Source organism: Pyrgilauda ruficollis, unplaced genomic scaffold (assembly GCF_017590135.1).
Source record: "Pyrgilauda ruficollis isolate IOZ18807 unplaced genomic scaffold, ASM1759013v1 scaffold45, whole genome shotgun sequence".
In the NCBI taxonomy this organism is placed as follows: Eukaryota; Metazoa; Chordata; class Aves; order Passeriformes; family Passeridae; genus Pyrgilauda; species Pyrgilauda ruficollis.
Window position 1 is genome coordinate 5,161,675 of NW_024526044.1, and position 21,334 is coordinate 5,183,008.

The 21,334-nt window shown below is 48.0% G+C and overlaps 1 protein-coding gene across 1 annotated transcript in view; it reads left to right on the forward strand.

The window, feature by feature from the left end:
* Positions 1–21,334, forward strand: part of NFATC2 (nuclear factor of activated T cells 2) — a 69,901-nt gene that overhangs the window by 21,497 nt on the left and 27,070 nt on the right. Inside the window, exons 6-8 of the mRNA XM_041478458.1 lie at positions 8,755–8,895; positions 19,704–19,759; positions 20,584–20,710. Coding sequence (XP_041334392.1) covers positions 8,755–8,895; positions 19,704–19,759; positions 20,584–20,710 — 324 coding nt within the window. The remainder of the gene's footprint in view (positions 1–8,754; positions 8,896–19,703; positions 19,760–20,583; positions 20,711–21,334) is intronic.

Here is a 21,334-nt window from a genome sequence, read left to right on the forward strand (position 1 = left end):
CACAATCAGAACTTGTCCTCCACAAACTGGCAGGTGGCTGGAGGTTTGAATTCAGACTGGGCTGGCTCTGAGCACTGTGGCCAGTCCTGTGCCAAAGGAGTGACCAGAGTGCTGTGGTCTGAGCTGTGGCAGGAGCACGGCTGAAACGGAGGGACAGCTCTGATTCTGAGGCTCAGGTGCATTCTGGTCATTGCTTTTTCTAGCTGTCAGTGCCAAGGGGTGCACAGCTCAGGAGGCTGAAGCAGGGAAAGCACAGGTGGTTCTGGTATTCCCCTGAGGGACAGAAGAAAACTGGCAGTTTTGATTTCTGAAGTGCAAATCCCATAAGTGTGTGAGCTCAGAACCTGCACCTCCCACTCGTTATAACTGACTGGATCCTGAGAAAGAGAGGCCTCTGATGAGGCCCCCCATGTCACAGTCATCGTCACAGTCATTTCTGGAAGGGTTCTGCCCACTTTAGTGGTTCCTGTGCATCCTGTGATGCTTTTTGTTGTTAAGTGGTACCTTTTTGGTCGTTTGGGGATTTCACAAATATATAATGAACAGTTTTCCTCTGCCTTTGCTGAATGACTCACCCCTTTAGCAGAACCTGTCTTGCCATAAGTCATGTGAAGAAAGCCACTGAGTCTCTCATGTGTGAGTTGTATTTATTGAGATGCAGACTTTACTTAAATACAGCTGCTCAGAAAGAGAGGAGCCAGTTCTGGATGGGAAATCAAACAGGCTGGTGAATTACTGATGGCAGCTTTTTAAAAAGCAGTACAAATGAATAACCCAGGCAAGGCTGGGAGAGGATGATGGCTGTGGATGATCTCTTGGCAGTGTTTCTGAGAAGGTACCAACAGCCAGAGCGTTTTAGCAGCTGAGTGAGGTCTCTGGGCACTGTGATGGGGAAGGGACAGCAGTGGGAGTAGCCACCACCTCTGTCCATAGGAAATTGTCCCGTTCCTCCTCCGTGGGAGCAGATGGCTGAAACAATAGTGGCCTCCACCCCAAACGTGTCCCTGCTGGAACAAAGGTCCATTTGCTAAAGGAAGCACTCAGTGAGGAGCTCCTGGGGTGGGGAAACTCCAGGTGTAACTCCTACACCCTGCAGGCAGGAAAACAGCACCAGGGCAGGGGAGGCTGGTCCTGGATCCCGCAGGGAGCCCCACAGATCACCCCCCACCTACTCAAATTCTCCTCAGGAAAAGCAAGTATGAGTAAGCCAGGCACTCCTAGGGCCCTTCCACAATGGCACGTTGTGTTTGTGCCCATCACTGCATTTCAAGCAGAAATCCAGGCATGGTTTGCAGAATAAATCACATTTTTCTGAGCTGTATGCGCACACCTAATTTGCCTGTGCAGTGACTGCTGTGGCAGAGCCTTGCGTTAAGATACTGAGGCATTTATTTTGAGATGTCTTTGCATTGATGAGTCTTAGGGGTATTAAAAAGCCCAAGGTGGAGATACCAGTATAAGTGGCTTATTGTTAGTGGGGTTTTTTTTATAATTAAAGTATTAAAATATTGGCTGCATAGAAGACAGCAAAGCTCATACGAGAAAAAAAATGCACTTGATCCCCAAAGAAATAAAATGAGAAAGTTTTATTTTTGGAACAGTGGATATACAGGCAGTTTGGGGAGATATGTTAAGGACTGTGCTTTTCTGAACTTGAGGAAGCAGGGAATGAAGTGATCTGGAGTACTAAGCCTCTGCCATTTAGTGGGTATGTTGCATATTTAGCACTGTTTTTGCATTTCAGTAGCGCTTCCTGATCTCAGCCCGGTTCTGGGAAGATAGTTAAAAACATCAGGGGGCTCAGCCAGCATTAGCAATGCAGCCTAAACCTCACTAGAGGTGGTAACCTCAGCTTGTCCCAGCCAATCTGCACGCCTTGCAGAGCTCCCAGGTAAGCCCAGGTGCCCTGCCAAGAGGGGGCCCTGGGGCTGGGGGGTGTTTTCTTCTTGTCCCACCTTCTGTGCTGCTGGGATTCACTTTTTTTCCCCTTTGTTTTCTGGTTTGTTTGGGTGTTTTTTGACCTGGCCACCTGAGAACTCTAATCCCCAGGGGCTCTCCTCAGGATCTCTCCTGTCTGGTAGCAGAAATGATGTTCCCTCTGGGGAAGCCCTGGTGAGCAGCAGCTCCAGGATCACGGCCCGTTTCCCTGGCCAGGGCTCCCCCAGCACTGTTGCTACCAACAGAGTATCCGAGTGCTCTCCTCCGCAGAAGCTGATCCCGAGGAATTCCCACCAGTGTCAGCAGATCATTAGCTGCAGTGAAGCAAGAACTGTGAAACAGCTGCTTTTCAGAGGGCTCTTTGATTCCACCTCATCTGTGTCACATTCAGCACTTGACAGATTTTCGGAGGGGATTTCACAGGTTCAGAGCATCACCCGGAGCAGGTTCCTCCCCAGGCAGCTGCGTGGGAGGACGAGGGGGTGGATGTGCTGTTAGATGATCAGTTGTGCCTTAAAATGGACCTCAGACCCAGACAAGCCTGCAATTCAGCAGCTTTTTTTTTCTGCTGTTGCCTGTTGATTCATCCTGAAGCCACTGAGGAGGCAAAGGCATTTGAAAGCCCTCTGAGAATTGTAGCAGCAGGCCGTGGCTCAGGCAGGTGTGGGAAAACACGCTGCTGGAAAGGTGAGAGGGGTCCCTTCTCCTGCTGCTGGTGCAGGCTGAGCAGTGAATGCCAGCCCCACGGGGGATGTGGGGGATGCTGAGCCCGTGCCCTGCTTGGCCTGGCTGTGTCCCCTCCCTGCTCAGGGCTGGCCGTGTCCCCACGTCCATCCCTGCTGGGACAGCTCGCTGCTTAACCTTGAACCTGCTGGTGGGGCTGTGACAGAGCTGCTGGTGACATTGCAGCTGAGGGGTGACTGAGTTCACCTGTCCCTTCAAACACAGCCACGTGGAAAATCACCCCTGGAGAGGTTTGACACTTGCAGACAGTTATTTTTGAGCCATGAGAACGATTTCTGTAACGCCAGCTCCGTTCCTTTGCCTTTCACCAAGAGCTGGAGCTCATTTCTAGGGGAGTGGGTGGGCTCTGGTGTTACAGAAATTGTTAACCCTGCGCTGCCTCTCCAAGAGACAGCTTTGTCACGACCTCTGGGAGTCAGGCTGGGTGCCCCAGTTCTGTTTGCACTCCTCGACTGAAGCATGCTGGAGCAGAGAAGGGGCAGGATGGAATCCAGGGTAGCAGGGCAGCTTGTGCTCCATGCTGCCAGCACCCAAAAACTGCTTCATGCAAATGTCTGAGTGCGAGGCTCAGGACTGTCCTCCACTCCAGCTTTTATTCTAATGAATCCTGTTTAACCTTCCCAAAGTCTGCCACAGTTCTTGCTGTGTAGAGTCCATGTTTGCTACTCTGAGCTGTGCTCATGAATCCCTTAAAATGCAAACTTAAATTGCACTTGGCACGAGAGAAGGAGACTAAAATCTTGTTCTTATAATAGATGTTCCGAGGTGCTAAAAAAGCAAAACAAACAAAACTTATTGCTAAAGAACCGTGTGTCCATCTTGAGGAATGTAAATAGTTTCTATTATTGACCGTGTTTTGTTCCATTAAATTGGGTCAAATTTCTTATTTCCCTTTAATCAATTTCCCTGGAAGTTTCCTTTATTTTTCTCTCCTTCTAGTAGATTTTCCCATAATATTAGACAATCTGAGCCTATGATTTGTGACACATTAATAACTACAGAGGAAAGAGCTAGTCATGTAAAAGAATGTTGTCTTGGCGAGGCAGCGAGTGCTTTTCCTCAGCTGGGAGTTGTGCTGCTTGGAACACAGCAGCAGGCAAGAAGGAGCCCTGCTTTATTCAGATAGAAAAGCAGAAACAAACGGTCTCTTTGCACTTGGGAGATACCTATTTGCAAGTTTAACCATAACCCTGATTATTATGGGAGTCTCATGGTTTCCAGTCGAATTAAATGAATTCTTTTCTCCTTTCATTTCAACTTCAAGACAGTCACGCAGTTGGCTGCAAGTGCAGCTGACAGAAAAACTGGTGCTTTTTCTAAAGAATATCTCTCTCTTGAAGCACAGAATGTAAAAGCTAATTCTGACAGCATTTGCCACTCTGAATGTACAACCAAAATATTTCAGTCTTTAAGGCTGGAGTCAGAGCAGAGGGGATGCCTGCCCCTCCTGCAGGCTGCCAGCCTTGCTCTGGGGTCAGCTCCTGCTTTCTTCAGTGCTGCTGTGGTAAAAACAAACAGCCAGCACACAGAGCATGGATCGCTGAGCATTTCAGATCCCTGCACAGGGGATTGAAGGGAAGTGCTGTGCATACCCACAGGGATGAGTGACAGAGAAGTGAGCCCAGGCCATGGTTTTCCTGTCATTCATCACACGCTGGCTTGCTGAGCTGGCTGCAGTTCATAGAAAGTATCACACTTATCTGACACTGCTGCCATGGGTGCTTGTCACTCCTCCTTTGCGAGGACATCATAAATTATCTGCAGAGGAGGAGGTGGAGAAAAGCTCTCTATTTTTGGTGCTTTTTGCTTGGATGGCTCTGCACAAACTGCTGATTAAGTCTTGCTGGCAGCAAATTAGAAACTGTTGTCAGTCACACTGTGTTCTTCTTTTCAGAGTGTTTAGACCACATTCTCAAGGTTTCCCCACGAGGGCTGGAAATTAGCTTTATTTACTTGGTTTGTACTTCCACTGCTCCATACTCCTACCAGGAGGGAAATTATCCTGTCCCTCTGATCAGAAATTTGCTTCTCTCTCGGGTGTTTCACTGATATCTCCCTGGCTTCTGGAGATGTCTCCTGCTCTTGGTCCTCCCATGGCTGCCCAGCCTCTGTCTTTGCTCCACTGCAGAGCTCAGGATGCTTCAGGGAGCGATGGAGGGGATCAAAGTCTCTCAAACATTAATGAGTTAGAGAAGTGTTGAGCACAGCAGCTCTGCTCCTATCAATCCTACCACAGGCAGCTCGTGGTAAATGAACCCAGTGTGACAGCAGGAATGAAATATTTTCTTTGGCTCATTGAGGTTTGCAGCGAGGTGGAAGATTTAATCCCATAACAAATTACACCTCTGCTGTTGCTTCCAGGGGTCAGGCTTTCTTCAGCAGCAGCCATCCTGCTCTAGCTGCTCTTCTGAAACCCAGCAGCATCCAGTGGCTGGATCAAGAGCCTTTGGAGGTTTGGAAAGACATGTCAGGGGTGGTGAGTCCCAGCTCAGAGGCTTCCAGCAAGCTGGGGTGTGCTGGGGCTGCTCTGGGCAGGGTAAGGACAGAGGTGTCCAGAGAGGAATCTGAATAATTGTTCTGGTGAGGCCACTGCACTGGGGTGCCAATTGTGACCCCACCCCTCTTAAACAGCCACATTTTTGGTTTATTGGCTTGTGAGTTCATCACAGGTAGCAGTGGCTCTGTCCTCACTGAGCTGCTCGTGAGCCTCAGTCCTGCTCCTCCTGATCAGGTGTCACAAACATCAAATCTCTGCTGTCTCACTGTCAGCAGTGGGGACAACACAGAACCTGAGATCTGGAGTCAGTGCTGCAGGTGTGGGAGAGAGTGGAGGGGCTTCACTCTGGCAGTGAAGAGGTTATCACAGAATTCTAGAATTATAGTATGTCTTGGCTTGGAGGGGACCTTAAAGCTCCTCCAGTCCCACCCCCTTCCACCAGACCAGGCTGCTCCAGCTGAGATTGTCCCTTGTCACCTCCCAGCAGCAATGGGTGACACCCTCGTGGGGGAGATTTGCAGCTGCAACAGACTTCTCCAGGTCTTCACTTTTCTCAAAATACCCTTTTCCCTGAAAGGCAGATCTCTCTGCTGAGAGGAGAGGGATGGATACTGTGGGCAGGTGGGGAAGCAAGAGCCACCTCTGGCTGCCTTGGCACAGCCCCCTGGTGAGCTGTGCATCCCTGGGAGGTGTTCAGCCTGCTGCCCAGACACTGAGCCCATCCTCAGCTTCTCTGCAGCTGCTGGCACGGAGCCTGGGTGGGCTGTGGGCAGCAGGGGCTGCTCCTGCAGGCTGAGCTCCCTGGAGGTGCTGCAGGGCTCTCAGACAGTGGCTCCCTTTCTGTCTTGTGTCACTGCATGCATTGTATTTCTTGGCACCACGAATCCATGACATCTTGATTTGCAAACAGTCAAATAAAATAGAAAAATAATGTCCCCTGTTAATAGGTTGACACACTGCTCCAGGCCAAGTGTGAGTATTTCTATAGCATTTGCTTTGCTGCCTTATGTCAGTAACTGTTGCTATTGAAAGTAAACACCCCAACTGGTTAAATCAACAGTGTTTTGTTTATTCAAAGCTCATAAACTCCAGTAGCTGTAGGTCACTTTATGAAGTGCCAACCCCTGGGGGAAGAGAAGGAATAGTGTGAAATTATTGCATGCAGTGCACCCATCATGAGCCTTAGAGGAAGGGGATTTATTAGCAATTAATATTTCTTGCAGAGGAAAAAAAAATAATCCTATTGAGGCAGCTCTACACTGAACCTTGAACCTCTCTACTGGTGGAAATGGGGAAGGGGCTGAAGCCTTCTTACACACTTGGGTGGAAAAAACAGACCTTGGAAAATGAAAAGTGGCTGGGGTTTTTGTTATTAGAGAAGGATTTCAGACCACCCAAAGGGAGGAGAAGAGTTCAGGGGAAGCCCTTCAGTGTGGTGTCTGCCCTGGGAGCTCAGCTGGAGCTCTCCAGGTGGGATTGTTGTACAGCACCTCTGAGGCACCCGAGCTTTGCACACCTCTTGTCTCAGGATGGGCACAGCTCTGGAGATGCCCAAAGCCATGCCAGGTGCAGCAGCTCCAAATGGAATTGAGATGAGTCAGTGTGAAAACCAGGCTAAAATCTGTCCTTCCTCATGGTGAAAAAACCTTGGAAGCCACTGATCTGTGGGATGGCAGGTACCAAGCTCTCTGTTAACACAATAAAGCTGGAAAGAGATGTAGGTTAATCTGGAATTTTGATGATTTAGGATGTTTTGGAAGTGAAATTTGGTGATTGAATAGGAATAAAGAGTGTCCATGGCAATGCTTAAATACTTAAAAGTTTTCTCTTGACTGTTGTAGACATGCTTTTTGATGATTGCTATTTACTCTTAAGCCTTTGAGGTTACAGATCTGTCTTTGTGATAAATCCAATTAGGAACTCATCAAAAATGTTAGTGTTTTGGGAAATAAATTAATCCTACAGCCATGTGAAAGAAATTATCAGCATCTTTGAAAGTAATCTGAATATATATATTTTTAACTGGCTGTATATTAGCCCAGATGTTACATACTTGAAAAGAACAATGAGTCCTAAAGTAGTTTTAAACAGATTTCAAAAATGCCTCTCAAATAGCATAAGAAAGTTACAACTATTGAATGACCTCTATTCTTTAATAAGAGCAAAATCTCTGTCTCGTGACTGAGGGCTTCAGCAGAGCTAGAAAAGTTGCTGTGAAAGGTTTAATGCTTGAGTTTTCTCACCAAATACTCCAACATCTTCTCCAGGTGATGAGACAGTTTGGTTTTTGCGAGGGTTGCAGAGCAGCAGAGCAGTGCCAGGTCAGGTCACAGCCTGCCTGGTGTGAGTCAGGCAGCCCTGCACATCCAGGATCACATTTCCTCATTTCTGCCTCAGCAGCCAACGGTGTTCACTGAAGGCACGAGTGCTCAGGGTCTCTGTCAGGGAGAGCTGAAATCCAGCCAAGGCAGCTGGGAAAGAGATGAGCAGGATCCTCTGGAGGCCTTTCCAGTTGGGGTGGATGGATCTGGAGGAGTTGGAGTGCAGGTCATGAACTCGCAGTTCACCAGCCCCAAGCTGCTGCCCACCTGCTCTGCTCACAGGGAAGCTCCTGATCTTTTCCAGCTGTCTGTGTTGTGGGGAACAGCTCTCACATCTTCACTTCCTTCAGCTCAGACAGTTGGGATGGCTCTGCAGGGACGGTCAGCAGGGCTCTCCAAAGCTTTTCTGACCATGCAGTGCCTGTTTTAATGGCATCAGAGGAAAGTAGGTGGAGAGATGGTGCTCTCCTGGTTTTCTGGCTGGGGAAAGAGAGAATAACTTGCTAAAGTCACACTCCAAATTCGTGGCCAAGAACAGTAAAGACTTTGGAAAGCCTTGCTGACGTCTGCGTCCATCTGGATCCCACCCTACCTTTCCTTCCCTTGCCTTTTATATCCAGACTCAGTCTGTGACACAGGGCCCTGCTCCTCAGATGTTCAGGCTTCTGCAGAACATGCTTGGAAAAACCCTGGGCTGCAGCAGTCCTGGTGTGACCCCTCCTGATCACAACAGGGGCTTGGTGGCTGCCCCACCAGGGCTCGGTGCCCACACGTGGAGCTGGAGCTGTTGTTGGCAGCCCCTGCCCTGTGGGAGGCAGTGGGATTTTGGAGAGAGGTTCATTTGTTTTTTCCCCCCTCTGAAGGAATTCAGTGTTATTCCGTGGAATCCTCTGTGCAGGTGGAATTTTTGGGCTCTGAGGCTGTAGTGTGCCTGCACTTGAAAATTTGGCCGTTGGCTTGGAAACAGGCATGGGCAAGTTTCAGCTCATTCATCCAAGCTGTCCTTTCTCAAGGACAAGGAGCAGGGCCAGCATAGCTGAACCACTGCAGCCAACTCCTGAATGTTTCCAAATAAAATGCCTTGAGTAAGTTTATTTTTCCCTCTCAGACCTAAATTTAGCACCCTGGAGAAGCTGCTTTGGCAGTCAGGGGATGGTAACGATGACAAGATCAATCTGTGGATAGTTCTGGGAAGATTTGGAAAGTCCTGGTAAAACAGAGCTGGTTTCATTCATGTTTGCAATTTGTCCACAGCCCAAAGGTCTGCTCATGAGCTTCCAATGGTTGAAAGACAAGACATTGACAGCTGCCTGGTTTATGGAGGACAGCAGATGATCCTCACTGGACAGAATTTCACAGCAGAGTCCAAGGTGGTGTTCACAGAAAAAACATCAGGTAAGGCAGGTTTTTTCCTAACTTTCCCTAACAGGATAAGGCAAATCTGTAGTGCCAAATCTCATCATAAGGTTTTTGGTCAAGATACTCAAGTGAGTAGTCACATTCAAGTTCGTGTAAGTAAAACCATGTGAGACAAGTTAGACTTGGGAGCAACTGTTTGTGTTGTTGCTTCACAAGAATCCAGGCACTGGGAATCAGCAGGGACAGGATTTATTACAAAAGAAAGGAGATGAGCACTACATGTTCCTCTGTACTTGTTTAATCTCATGTTTAGTGAATGCTACTGTAGAAATCATCATTGAAATGAACATTTTTATTGATGCGAACTACAGGCAAAGATTGTGTTTTCTTCCCTTTAGAAATCTGTGGAGAAAAAACAAACATAATGTGTCTTTTGATATAAAATTATTTTTATATGCATAATGAGATGCAAGAATCCATCCCTTCTCCTTCCATATTTTTGATTGTAAACTTTGTGTTCCCTTTTTGCTATTAAGAAAACCTGGTGCTTGTAAGTTTTCTGTCATGAACTGAAGTAGAGGTATCTTAAGTGATAAATCCAGTGACTTGCAAGGAGTTTAAGAGATTGCATTGCCCAGGTGAGCAGCATGTGCATGATCTAGGGGGTGATGCCATTGGGAAAAAGTGAGAATCGAGCCCAAAATGAAGGTACATTCGTACATGAGCACCAGCTGGTGACATGGGGGGGAAAAGCATCCTGTGGGTCCCAGCTCCTTCCCACAGCAGCAGCAAGCCAGGCTGGTTTTGCAGGTATGAAAGGCTCTGAAGAGCTGTGGAGGTTCAGATGAGCCTGTGCAGTCAGAGGATTTCTTTTGGCACGCTCTGTTTCCTTTCAAGCCCATGGATTAATTCCTTCCCACTGTGCTGCCACTGTTCCACCATGTCAGCGCCTCGGGAAGGTGCTGGGGAACATCTTGGCAGCCTGCAGTGCTACCTGTCCCAAGAATGCTCTGCAGCAGCTACAGGAGATGATCCACTCAAAGGAGGCAGCTCCTGATGCCATTTCGAGGAAACATCCCAAACGCCCTGCCCCTGTTTCCATGTGAGAGCAGAGAAGGCTCTGGCTGGAAGAGATGTTAGAAAGTAAAAAGAACAACAATATTTTCCACACTAAATCTAAAGCTTTTCTTCGCTGCTGGGGAAACTGCAGGGTTTTTTCCTCTTTTTTTACCTCCTGGTAGGGGAGAGACAGGACTTATCCCAGCAGCAGTGCCCAGTCTGGAGCAGGGATTTGCTTGCTGGTGTTCCATATCCTGCCTCCTCCCCAGCCCTCAGCCTCTGCAGGCAGTCTCAGGCTGCTGGACTCTGAATAAATGACTGGCAGAAGGGGATTTGGAGGATGGGAGGTCCAGAGTCAAATCCTCAGGCTGAATCAGAGGTCTGTGTGGTTTGCTCTGGGTTATCTGGGGGACTCTGTGCTGAGTGCTTCTCTGTGTGTTCCAAAATGCAGCAGCACCTCTGGCAGAGGTGCCCTGAAGAGCTTTTAAATGAAGATTTCTTTATTTAATAGGTGTATCCTGAGGTGAGGAAGGTTAAGAAGCTGAGCTGGGCGTGCAGATCATGCATGGGCTGAGTGCAGCAAACAGAGTTGCTTTGTGCCTGGCTTGTCAGAGGTTCATAAGTGTCCCAGCTCACCTGAAAATCAGGCTCTTGTGCACCTGAAGCTTTCAGCCTCCCTCATTCTGCACTGTAGGCAATTCCAAATGTCTGTGGGATGTCTGTTGATAGCTGCCATTGCCTTGGGCTGCAGGAGCCCAGAGCAGCGAGCCCAGCTGTGCAGCCCCAGGCGTCGATGGAGCAGTGGCTGGGTGGCAGGAGCAGCAGCTCACCCACGGCTCCCCTGCCCTGCACAGCCCGTGCAGAAAGTGCTGATGAGCTGCTCAGGGGCAGGGTAAGCCACAGCCACCGTGCTGGGGGTGGATGGCAGCACAGCTCTGCTGACCCAGCTGCAGCAGGCTGTGTCTCTTCCAGAGCGGAGCCTGTGAGACAATCACACCTTTGTCAGGGCAGGAAGATGCAGCAAGCTCGCAGGGGAAGCTTGGTTTGTTTAGAGTTTCATTTTAACAGCTCACAAGCCTTGGCTGTGCTAGCAAGTGGTGCTGGATTTCCCACTTTTGCCACCAGTTTTAGCTGTGCTGGTAACAACAATGGTGAGAGCAGCACTGTAGGCAACCATGCCACAGCTTTTGGCACTCCAGGCTCCAGAGAGCTCTGGCTTGGGTGTGCAGTGTTTAGGGTGAGAGTGGCAAGGCTCTTTTTTCCCCCAAAAAATCTTTCTTCAAGTATTTTTGTGCAGCCAGATTCTCTGCTGTTCATTGTGCCACAGACTCCAAACTCGGGGTGTCCCTTGGATCCGGGTGAAGCCGTGCTGGGAAGGCATCACTCCTGTGCTGTACAGAGCTGAGGGAGCTGCTGCTTGGGGTCACAACTGTAAATTAGGATTCATCCCTCAGGGAAACACTCAGAACCTCTTTCCATTTCCTCTGGATCTTGTAGATGATTCTTCACCCACCGTTAGGAAGGCAGAGGAACGTAGAACCGGTCACATTTGTGACAAAAATACGTGAGCAGTAACGAACAGGCTTTGTCTTTTCACAGAACTGCAGATAGTATATTTTTCCACAGAAATACCTGGAAAAGGAGGACAATTCCCCGAATTGTGGGGGGATGTCGCTGTGAAAGTGAGTGTCCGTGTCACGCGAGCCGCAGGCGGTGGCAGGGAGCTGCTGGGGACAGGGCTGGGACAGGCTCAGCCTCGGCTCACGACAGGAAATGGCAGCAGGAAACGCACTGAAGGGGCTGGAGCTCTGTGCTCTGAGGGAGAAAGTGCTTGTGTTTGAAACGCTGATGCATGAATAGCATTAATTTTCTGAATGCTAAAGTTTATCAACGTGCAGGCCTTAGAGTTCTGAGTTCTTCTTACGCTTATCTCTTGCTGGTGCAAGATCATAAAATGTAGCTGCTGTGAGCCAGGGCAGCTCATGAATTCAGAAAGCAGAGTTTGGCTGATGGAGTTTGAAGATCTGAACTTGGAGACACGTAACTGAGCCCAGCTAAGTTAAAGTAGGTCAGGGAAGCAGCTAGATTGGACTGTATTCTTGTAATTTTGATCTGGAAGAGAAAGCTTGAAAAGCAGTCTTGGAGCTATCAAGGACTTGGAATAGGGTGAAGGTCAAGGGTGTTAGTGTTTGGTTGGGGCCCAGATCTTACAGTGCAGTTAAAAAAAGAAGAGATTTGGAATTCCCCCTTTTATTTATTGTAATTGTCATGTAATAATTTGCAAGTCAGATGCTGGTTGCATTGTGTTTACTCCCATTTGTGTACTGGTTGCTGCTGCTCTGGTGTCAGTGATAGAGGAGGTTCGTGTTTCTCAGGGAGAAAAGTGCAAATGGGCTGTGATTTCCCCTGCCAAACTCTTCTGGTGGCCACATGGACACCGTGAATCATCTCTAGGACAATGTGGGTGGTGGAGGAACAGCCCAAACACAACGTCTATCCTTGGAGAGGCTCCACCATAAATCTCCAGCTTGGGCCAGGCAGGGTAAGGAGAGGAGGTGCTGCCTGTGCCCTTTGAACTGGGGCAGCTGCCAGGGCCCCCAGGTGTGGACATCCACAGCCCCTGGGACAGAATAGATCTGCCCAGCTCTGGAGCCCTGCAGTGGTCCTTGAGCACACTGGGATGTGTCCTGCCTGCAGGAGAGCTCGGCCAGGCTGTGCTCTGCACTCTGGGGGTGCTGGGTTGAGGTTTTGTCTGCACAGTGCCCAAAATGCTGCACTCCACGTGCTGGAAACAAGCCATGGAACGTGTGCCAGGGGATTCCAGGAGCCCTGCAGGTCAATGCCCTGCAGGACACGGTGGTGGGATGGCATCAGGGCAGGTTTAATGTGAAGAGAAGGTTGCTGCTGTGTGGGTTTGATGTAGGCTCATGTGGGGGAGATGAAAGGAAATTCCAACTCTGTCTCCAGCAGTGTTCCCCTTTGTGCTAGGTCAGTTCCTCACCGTGCTCCAAACAGGGAGCTGAATCCCTTTTTGTAGTCTGACAGTTTCATGAATGATCCAAAAACTCCCGGGGAGTGCAGAAAATAGCAAACGGTTTTCAGCAGTTAACTCTGTGAACTTAATAATGCAACGTTAATGATGCAATTTTCTCAGGCAAATTCAAGATAAAATAGACAAAAAGCTTTTAAAAAAACTTGCAGTGTTTTCCCAGGTTCATTCAAAAGAGAGGCTTGCTACTTGAACAAATAAACAACTTTAAATATTGAATGTGAGGGTAATGAGTATTAATCAGGAGGATTGGTTTGCCTGTGCAAATTACAAAGTTTCAGGGTAATGGGGCACTTTGTGCCTTTCCTTGCTGCTGTGGCTGCTGAAAGCCAGCAAACCTTTCTCCCCAAAGGTTTTCCCCTGGCTGGAATGTGCTGCCTGCCCCAGGTGTTCTTGTAATCCTAGGGGCAATCGCCCGACGAGGGATTCCAAAAAAACACTGCAAAACAGGAAAAAATCTAGGGCTCACACAGAGAGAAATGCAGAAGAGTGTGGCTGCAGAAACGGAGTTGCCATAGCTGTTGGAGGCTCAGCGAGACAGGGTGGAATCCAGTGTTTTGGAAGGTTTCCCCGTATGACACAAGATTTTGGAATTTTACAGCTGGTAAATCCTTATTAACACAGGCAGCCACTGCTGGCCTGGATTCCCTGGCTCACTGTTTACTATGGGGGCGCCTGATGGAAGTGTGCCTGGTCCTGATTATTCAGCTTAATTGTTTAGGGAGAATATTAAAAAATAATCATAATTCTTGGCATAAACAAAAGGCAGAGAGACAAGCTCCCATCACCTGTTGACAGAAAATTGATCATGAAGAAAGCTGGCATGGGGAGTGGAATTCCCTGTTCTCCCACTTAGTCATCGCATCCTGGTGTGACTCATTTTATTACATGGAGGTTCCCAGTGGTTTTATTTTGAGAGAAGCTTTTGTTTAATAATTTATATACACACACACACACAAACACACTTATAATCTTAGAAAAACAACAAATCTATTCTGATTAATTGGCATGAGGGATCATTTGGAAGATTTTGGAATGAAATGCTGTTCCTCCTGCTTCGCTGTTCAACTACTGTATTTATGTTTTATTTTAATGGGAATTTAATTTCTCAACAATAGATGGGGAGAATTTGCCTCTAGACTTGTTCTCACTGTGCAAAATGTCAGATTTGGGGCTGGGCTGGCTGGTGGATGACTAATCCATTGCCCTTTTACCTCCCAGACCTTGCCTTGTATCTCAGCCTTGGTGACTCAAGCTTCTGTCCTCAGAGCAGTGAAGGCACTGGCCTCTGCTCTTAACAAACAGAGCTCCATTAACTGCAGTGGGCACTCTTGCTTCAGAAAGAAAAAGAAATCCATGGAAATGAAGCTCAGGAATAAATTTAATAGTTCCACTTTTCATGAGTTTTAAATACGCTCATGCTGTGTTTGCTGTAAAGTTTGAAAATTGTTTTGAAGTAAGAGTTTAGAAGGAGACAACTGCTCAGGACCAGATGCTGAGCAGCCTTGTGCTGGCTTGAAGCAGAGTAACTTCCCAGCTGAGATCAGAATTTGTCCCTGAATTTGTCTGGAATGTGTCCAGAGCAGCAGAGATTCTGAGTGAGGGTTCCTCATAAGATTTCTGCTGCCCAGAGTGGTTTTGTCCTACTGGGAACCATTCACTGCCCTCCCTTTGTTCTTGGGGTGGCTCTAAAAACCCTTCTTTGTTTTCCAGAGATGTCTGTCATCTACTGATAAAAGCTGACAGAGATAATTGTGCTTTTCTGGAAGTCCTTCCCAGAATCAGAGTGAATGGGGACAGTTGCCTGCAGCCCCAGGGGGAGCTGTGCAGACCTGAACTGTGCAGAACTGTGCAGAGATGTGCAGAACTCTGCAGAAATGTGCAGTCAGAGCCTTGCCCCTCTGGTCACCAGGCTGGGTTTCTCTGGGGAACCAGTAACAGGTTGTTCATTAGGTAATTTGTGTAATGCTTGACTGAAAAGCAGTGTACATTTGCAGGCCTAAAATCACATGCAGGCGTGGAATCCCATCCAGAATCAGCACAATAGTATATTTAGTCTTCAGCTGCAGAGAACTGCAAAGAACATTTCCTGAGCCTCTCAGTCCATCAGTCATGCTTGTTCAAATAAAGCAGTGAGTTTGTTTCCCTGCTAGTTACTGACCCCAAAGTCATGAGTAAGGGATCCTGAATAATGTGTAAAGGCTGTAACTGGTTCAGAAACCCTTTAATTGGCTAATTAAAAAGGGTCCTATAAGGGGCTGCAGAGAATCACCCCAAATGTTCCTAATGCAGCCTGACGTTTTGATTTCCCCCAGTTTGAAGCAGGACTTTTGGTATGATGGCAGTTTGGGTTAGGAAGGGTAGAATTACTTTCTTCCAACAACTCATTCATTCCCCCAAAGAGTGCTGACACAATCAGATCTCTCATCGGGGTTTAATGCTAAGTCTCATAGCCCTGAAGCAGCACAAAAATCTCTATTTCCTGAACATTTCACTGACCTGTGGTGTTAAGAACTTGCCAACTAAGACAAACCATTAAATGAGCAGGGAGCCACAACAGTAAAAATACTGCATGAGGCAGCCATGGCTGGTAAGACCTCAGGGTCTAAATCCAAGAATATTTTATCATCTTGAGTGCTACTGCTGCCCTTTCCAGAGGCAGGGATTGAATTCCCTGTGTGGAGGCACAGCTTGAAAGGCACCACACACGCAGACCTGGCCCTGGGCTCCTCAGTGATGCTTTGCAGCTTTCTCTCCTGTCCATTGGTGAGGCAGGTTTAATTCTGTGCAATAAGCAGCTATCTGCACTTGTAGACTTTGGATTAAATTATTAATCAAGCTGGGGTTTAGTCTTCTGTGTTTCCAAGCAGGAGCTGTTTGTCCCGTTTGTGGCATGACAGAATTACAGGGTAATTAAAGCCAGAAGGGATCTCTGGAGGGTTGAGCACAACCTCCTGCTCAGAGCTAAACACATTTCTGGTGCCCAGGCACCACCTGGGTTCCAGGGGAGGGCCTTTGGTGTGACAGGTTTTGCACTGGGGCTGTGCTCCACTGTCACATCAGCCTTAGGATTTTTAGTACATCCTTACAATCAGAATCCCGTTTTTGTTGAGGACATTCTGCAAACACCCACTTTCATTTCCTCCTGAAAAAATTTACATTTATGCACATTGTAAAGGTGATGAATGTGTTGACAGTTTGGTGCAGGTTTTCTCTATTCAGAATTTCCTGAAATGATCCTGAGACTTCTCAGTTTATTCCTCCTGCTCTCCATTAGCTCCCAGGGTGTGCATGATCAAAAGCTTTCTTTTCATTACCAGGAAAAATAATAGGTTAAAGTAGAGAGAGAGAGAGACTTGTGAATGCAGTTGTATTTTGCATTTTCCTCACAGCCTCCCTCATCCTTCTGCCAAAAGCTCCCCATAATGTGCATATCCAGAGCAGTTGAAGGAAAAGCAAATATTGATTGTCTCGAGCTGAAGTGAAGCAGTGAGACAGATGGAGCCACATCATCATATTGAAGCATAAAGGTCAGGGAGTGAGCTGCAGAGAGCTTAAATTCAACAGGGCTCAAAGAACAGGGATTGCTGCTGCTGACAGATTTGTTAGAAACCTGTTTAGCTGCCACAAATATGGAATATATCCAAACAGAAGCATCTATCATTGTTGGAATGATAACCCCGAATACATTTATTTCTTGTTTGCCTTTTCTCATTCTTACTTTTGACCCACACAGACTTTGGACTCAGCCTGAACATCATTTGATTTTTATGGTTGGCTTCATTAGCTTTTAGTGCAATTTCAGTGGCTCAGTTACTAAATCACATCCCCTGTGGTTGTGGTTGCATGTGTTCCACAGGCCCCTTGGATGTGGCACATGACTTGGAGGCCCGTTTCTACTTTAGTTTATGCATTTTGGACCAACAAACCCTTTTGATTTCCACCTTCTTTGTGAAGTTAGTGCTGTTGTATCTGCACAGACTGTTTGAATTTAGCAGCACAAAGATGAAGACATTCTGCCTGGAGCAAAACCAGTGTGAAACATTCGTGCTTGGCTGTCCTTGTTGTCAGGACATCTTCATGTGGCATTGCTGAGACAGCTCTGATGTGTGTCTCTGTCAGAGCTCTCTTTATGATGTATTTTCTTGTTTCCTTTTCCCTCCTCTTTTCCTCAGAGAACTCTAAAAACTTATGCTTTGGGATGTTTAGGATTGTGGGGAGGTTCCTTAACACACTCTGATGGTTTCATTTCTCAAAGCTCACCTATAAGAGGAGTGTCCCCACTGAGCATTTGCTGCCTCATAATCAGACATGGATTTGCTGGATTAACCCCCAGTATTTTGGCTCCCCTTCCCTGTTTCTGTCTCAACAGCAGAAGGATTTGGCTGCATTGACAGGGGTACAGATGGAATAGCAGTGGCCAGAGCGGGTGCTGATGTTAAGTGACATTAAATAATGGAATATTTCCATGCCTTTGCAGCAATCCCTGGGGGTGGGCAGTGCCACCCAGCTCTGCTGAGGCCATCCAGCCCCAGCAGCCACTCAGCCCACGGTGGAAAAGACATCTGACTCACAGGAGGGAGCTTCAAAAAAGAGAGGGAGAAAACTGGGAGTTGTTCAGTGTTCCCTCCTTGCAGCTGGAAGCCTGGGATCTCCTGATGGGGCCACACTTCCAACTCTTTGGGATCTCCTGATGGGGCACACTTCCAGCTCTTTGGGATCTCCTGATGGGGCCACACTTCCAGCTCTTGGGATCTCCTGATGGGGCACACTTCCAACTCTTTGGGATCTCCTGATGGGGCCACATTTCCAGCTCTTAGGATCTCCTGATGGGGCACACTTCCAGTTCTTTGGGATCTCCTGATGGGGCCACACTTCCAGCTCTTAGGATCTCCTGGTGGGGCACACTTCCAACTCTTTGGGATCTCCTGATGGGGCCACATTTCCAGCTCTTAGGATCTCCTGATGGGGCATACTTCCAGCTCTTGGGATACCCTGATGGGGAATCCCTGATCTTTGGGGTCTCCTGTTGGGGCCACATTTCCAGCTCTTTGGGGTCTCCTGTTGGAGCCACATTTCCAGCTCTTTGGGGTCTCCTGTTGGGGCCACACTTCCAGCTCCTGGGATCTCTTGTTGGGGCCACACTTCCAGCTCCTGGGATCTCTTGTTGGGGCCACACTTCCAGCTCTTGGGATCTCTTGTTGGGGCCACACTTCCAGCTCTTCCCTGGCTGTGTCCATTGCCCAGGGAGGTTGGGGTGAGGGAGCCCAGCAGGGCTGGTGCCCCCTGCCCCACCAGCAGCCCCAGGAGCCCATCCCAAGGCAGGCATGAGAGCCCTGAGCTCCAGGGAAAGCTGCCTGTCCCCAGTGGGTGTGAGCAGAGCTGTCCCAGGTGTGGGGTGTGGGGCAGGTGAGGTTCTGTCCCAGGGGATGGGCAGAAGGGACCCTGGGGTTGTGTCCTGGGAAGAGGCTGCCTGAGAGTCCAGCACATCTGTCAGCTCATTGTCTGGGCCCAGCACAGAACAAAGAGCACAACAACAGAAGAAATGCAAAATGCATTTAAAAATACTCTTTCATTTCCCTTTTTGCCAGAAGCAGAAGTGCTTAAATAACAGAGGACAAAAGCAGCTCTTGCAGAACTTCCAAGAGTTGGGAAAAATAAAAAGCTCTGTGAGAAGGACTGGGTTTAGGAGATTTTCCCCCTTGTTCTGCCCAGTCTGGGGAACCCCCAGAGCAGGCAGAGCTGCTCCCCCTAAAGCAGACAGCAGCTCCTGGCTGCAGCATTCCCAGTCCATCAGGTCCCTGGCATATGTGTCCCCTGGCCAGTTTAAAAAAAAGCTTTCAGAAAGGTATAAAGCAATTTTTTTCCCTCCCATCAGTACTTTTCTTCTGCAAATTGCTTGGCTAAAAGGCTCAATGGAATATGAAAATCAAAGGGGTAAAGATTTAAATCTAAAAAAAAAAAAGGAAAGCATTGCAAAAAATGTTTCTGTATTTAAGGAGTATTTGTGACCAGAGGAAGTACCCAGTCTGTAAATGAATGTCCTGTCACTGCTGATACACTCTTACAGCACAGGGGTTACTGTGGTGGTGCTCCATACAGGGGGATCCAATTTTATTTTCCTCTCTAAATGTAATTTTGTGTAACTCAGCATGGGGACGAGCTGCATGGATGCAATAATTAAGGGCAGCAAAGCTTGCAGGGGTTCAGGGAGAGGCTGTCCCACATGCAGTGAAGTGCTTTTGCACCGAGTACAATGAATATTTGGTGCTTTACCACGGCTTTGGGGCTGTCAGTGGCATTCTGTGGGAATCCAAGTGGTCTTGGCTCAAAGCAGCAGAAAGTTTGCTGAGCTGCTGACCCAGTGTGACCATTCACAAGATGTGTGACCTTCTGGTGCCCTCCACCAGTCAGGCTGGCTGGACTCAGGCCTGGTAAAAAGCAGATGTTGCACCTGTGCTAAGTATTTCATTCCTCAGTCTGGCTAATTTCTACATAAACATTGAATTTTAATATGGATGTAAGCTCTTTCCTGGCGAGAGAAGTGTTCAGTGATGAGTTTCAGTGAAATGCTGGTGCTTTCTGTTAGGACTGGGAAGGTGCTTGAAATGAAGTCCATTTTGAGAGCTTTGCTAGCTTAATGCCCTTGATTTGTCTCACTTTTTTTTTTTTTTAATAAGTTCTATGATTAAAAAAAAAAACCCACAGTGATGTTAGTGTTGTGATATTCTTGTAGATGGGCAGCAGATCTGGGAAATGGAGGCAACGGTGGACAAAGACAAGAGCCAGCCTGTGAGTATGAAACACGGGGTGTTCTCTCCTGGGAAGCAGCTTGTGTTCAAGGGGGGCTTCCAAGGAGCTCCTCAGAAGCAGAAAGAGCAGCATTGCCACGATGAACAAGTGCCAAATGCTGCAGCAGTGCATGTGCTGCAGGAGGGATTGATTCCTGCAGAGAAACCCCCCAAGGGAGTCCCTGCTGCATTCTGTCCTGCACACCCGCGGTGCCAGCCCAGGCTCTGCAGGGTGCTGCCCCTGTGCCAGCCCTGGCTGCTGTGCCCACACCCAGGGTTTGTCCTGCAGGATTTCCAGTGCTCTTTGGAGGGAAGGAGCCCCTCTGTTCCCTTGGCTTGCTGGGACCTTGGTGGGCAGCAGAGCTCTCAGGAGCCAGCAGTGACTCTGCCATGGGCTGTGCCTGCCCAGGAGGCAGCAGGGTCTGCCTGTGGATCAACCAAAAGCCTACAGAATAACTGAGTTACTCTGACAAAAAGAGGGAATTCTGCAGTGCATGCTCCTTTATCAGGCACTGTGGGATTAGCAGAGCTTCTGCATTTGTCACCATTTCATGTTTTATTTGTAGCTGCGACTTCTCTCTCCAAGTGCAGGAGGGATACAGTCTGTAGAAACCAAGGGATACAGTCTATAGAAACCAACTTGCCAGTACCAAAAATCTTCTGGTCTTCCACCATCTGCCCCTTTTTTCTCACACCTTTCTTTATAGGGATGAGTAGGGAGATTCCTCTTGTTCTGGCTGGAGGTGTAGCAAGGGGAGCTGCAGCCAAAGCCCTGCCCAGGCTCAGGTGCTGATCCCTTGCTGTCCCCTGTGTTATTTCTTTCAGAGCATGCTTTTTGTGGAGATTCCCGAGTACAGGAACAAGCACATCCGCACAGCCGTCAAGGTGAACTTCTATGTCATCAATGGCAAAAGAAAAAGAAGCCAGCCCCAGCATTTCACCTATCACCCAGGTAATTGTCAGGGGCAGAGCCACTTGTTATCTAAGTTCATGAGCAGGATTTGATTTTCTGCTCTGTTGTTTTCTTGCTGTTCTTTGAGAATCTAAATGTTGCTAATTTAATTCAGCTCAGCCCTCAACAGCTGCTTGGTTTAAAGGTGCCTGTGATTTATTTGTGAGGAATTATTTGTGAGGAATTTCCATCAGTTTGGGTGTCAGTTATCTGTTACTCTGCAATGGGCTGATGCTGCCCCGTTCACTTGGTGGAAGTTTGCCAAGAGCCTCAGTGGGAACAGGCCCAGTCTGGGACATGCTGTGACCCTCTGAAAACCATGAGTGTTGCTTCTCTGACGTGTCCAGCAATAAGAAAACATCAGATCTGGGAAAAGGCTTGGGATGGAGGAAGGCAAGCAATATATATTCTTCAGAGTGAGGCTAGTTGAGAAAAATACGAATGCTTTTGTGATGTCCTTGCTCTGGGGGATTGGTGAGCCATGTCACAATAAATGCAACAGCATTATTAATGAGATTCCCAGAATTTCTCAGCTTTGGCTGGGGAGAAAATATTGTGAGAAAACCAGAGTATTGTGTTTGTGGAAAGCAGAAAGCATAAAATAACAGCACCACATTTTATGCA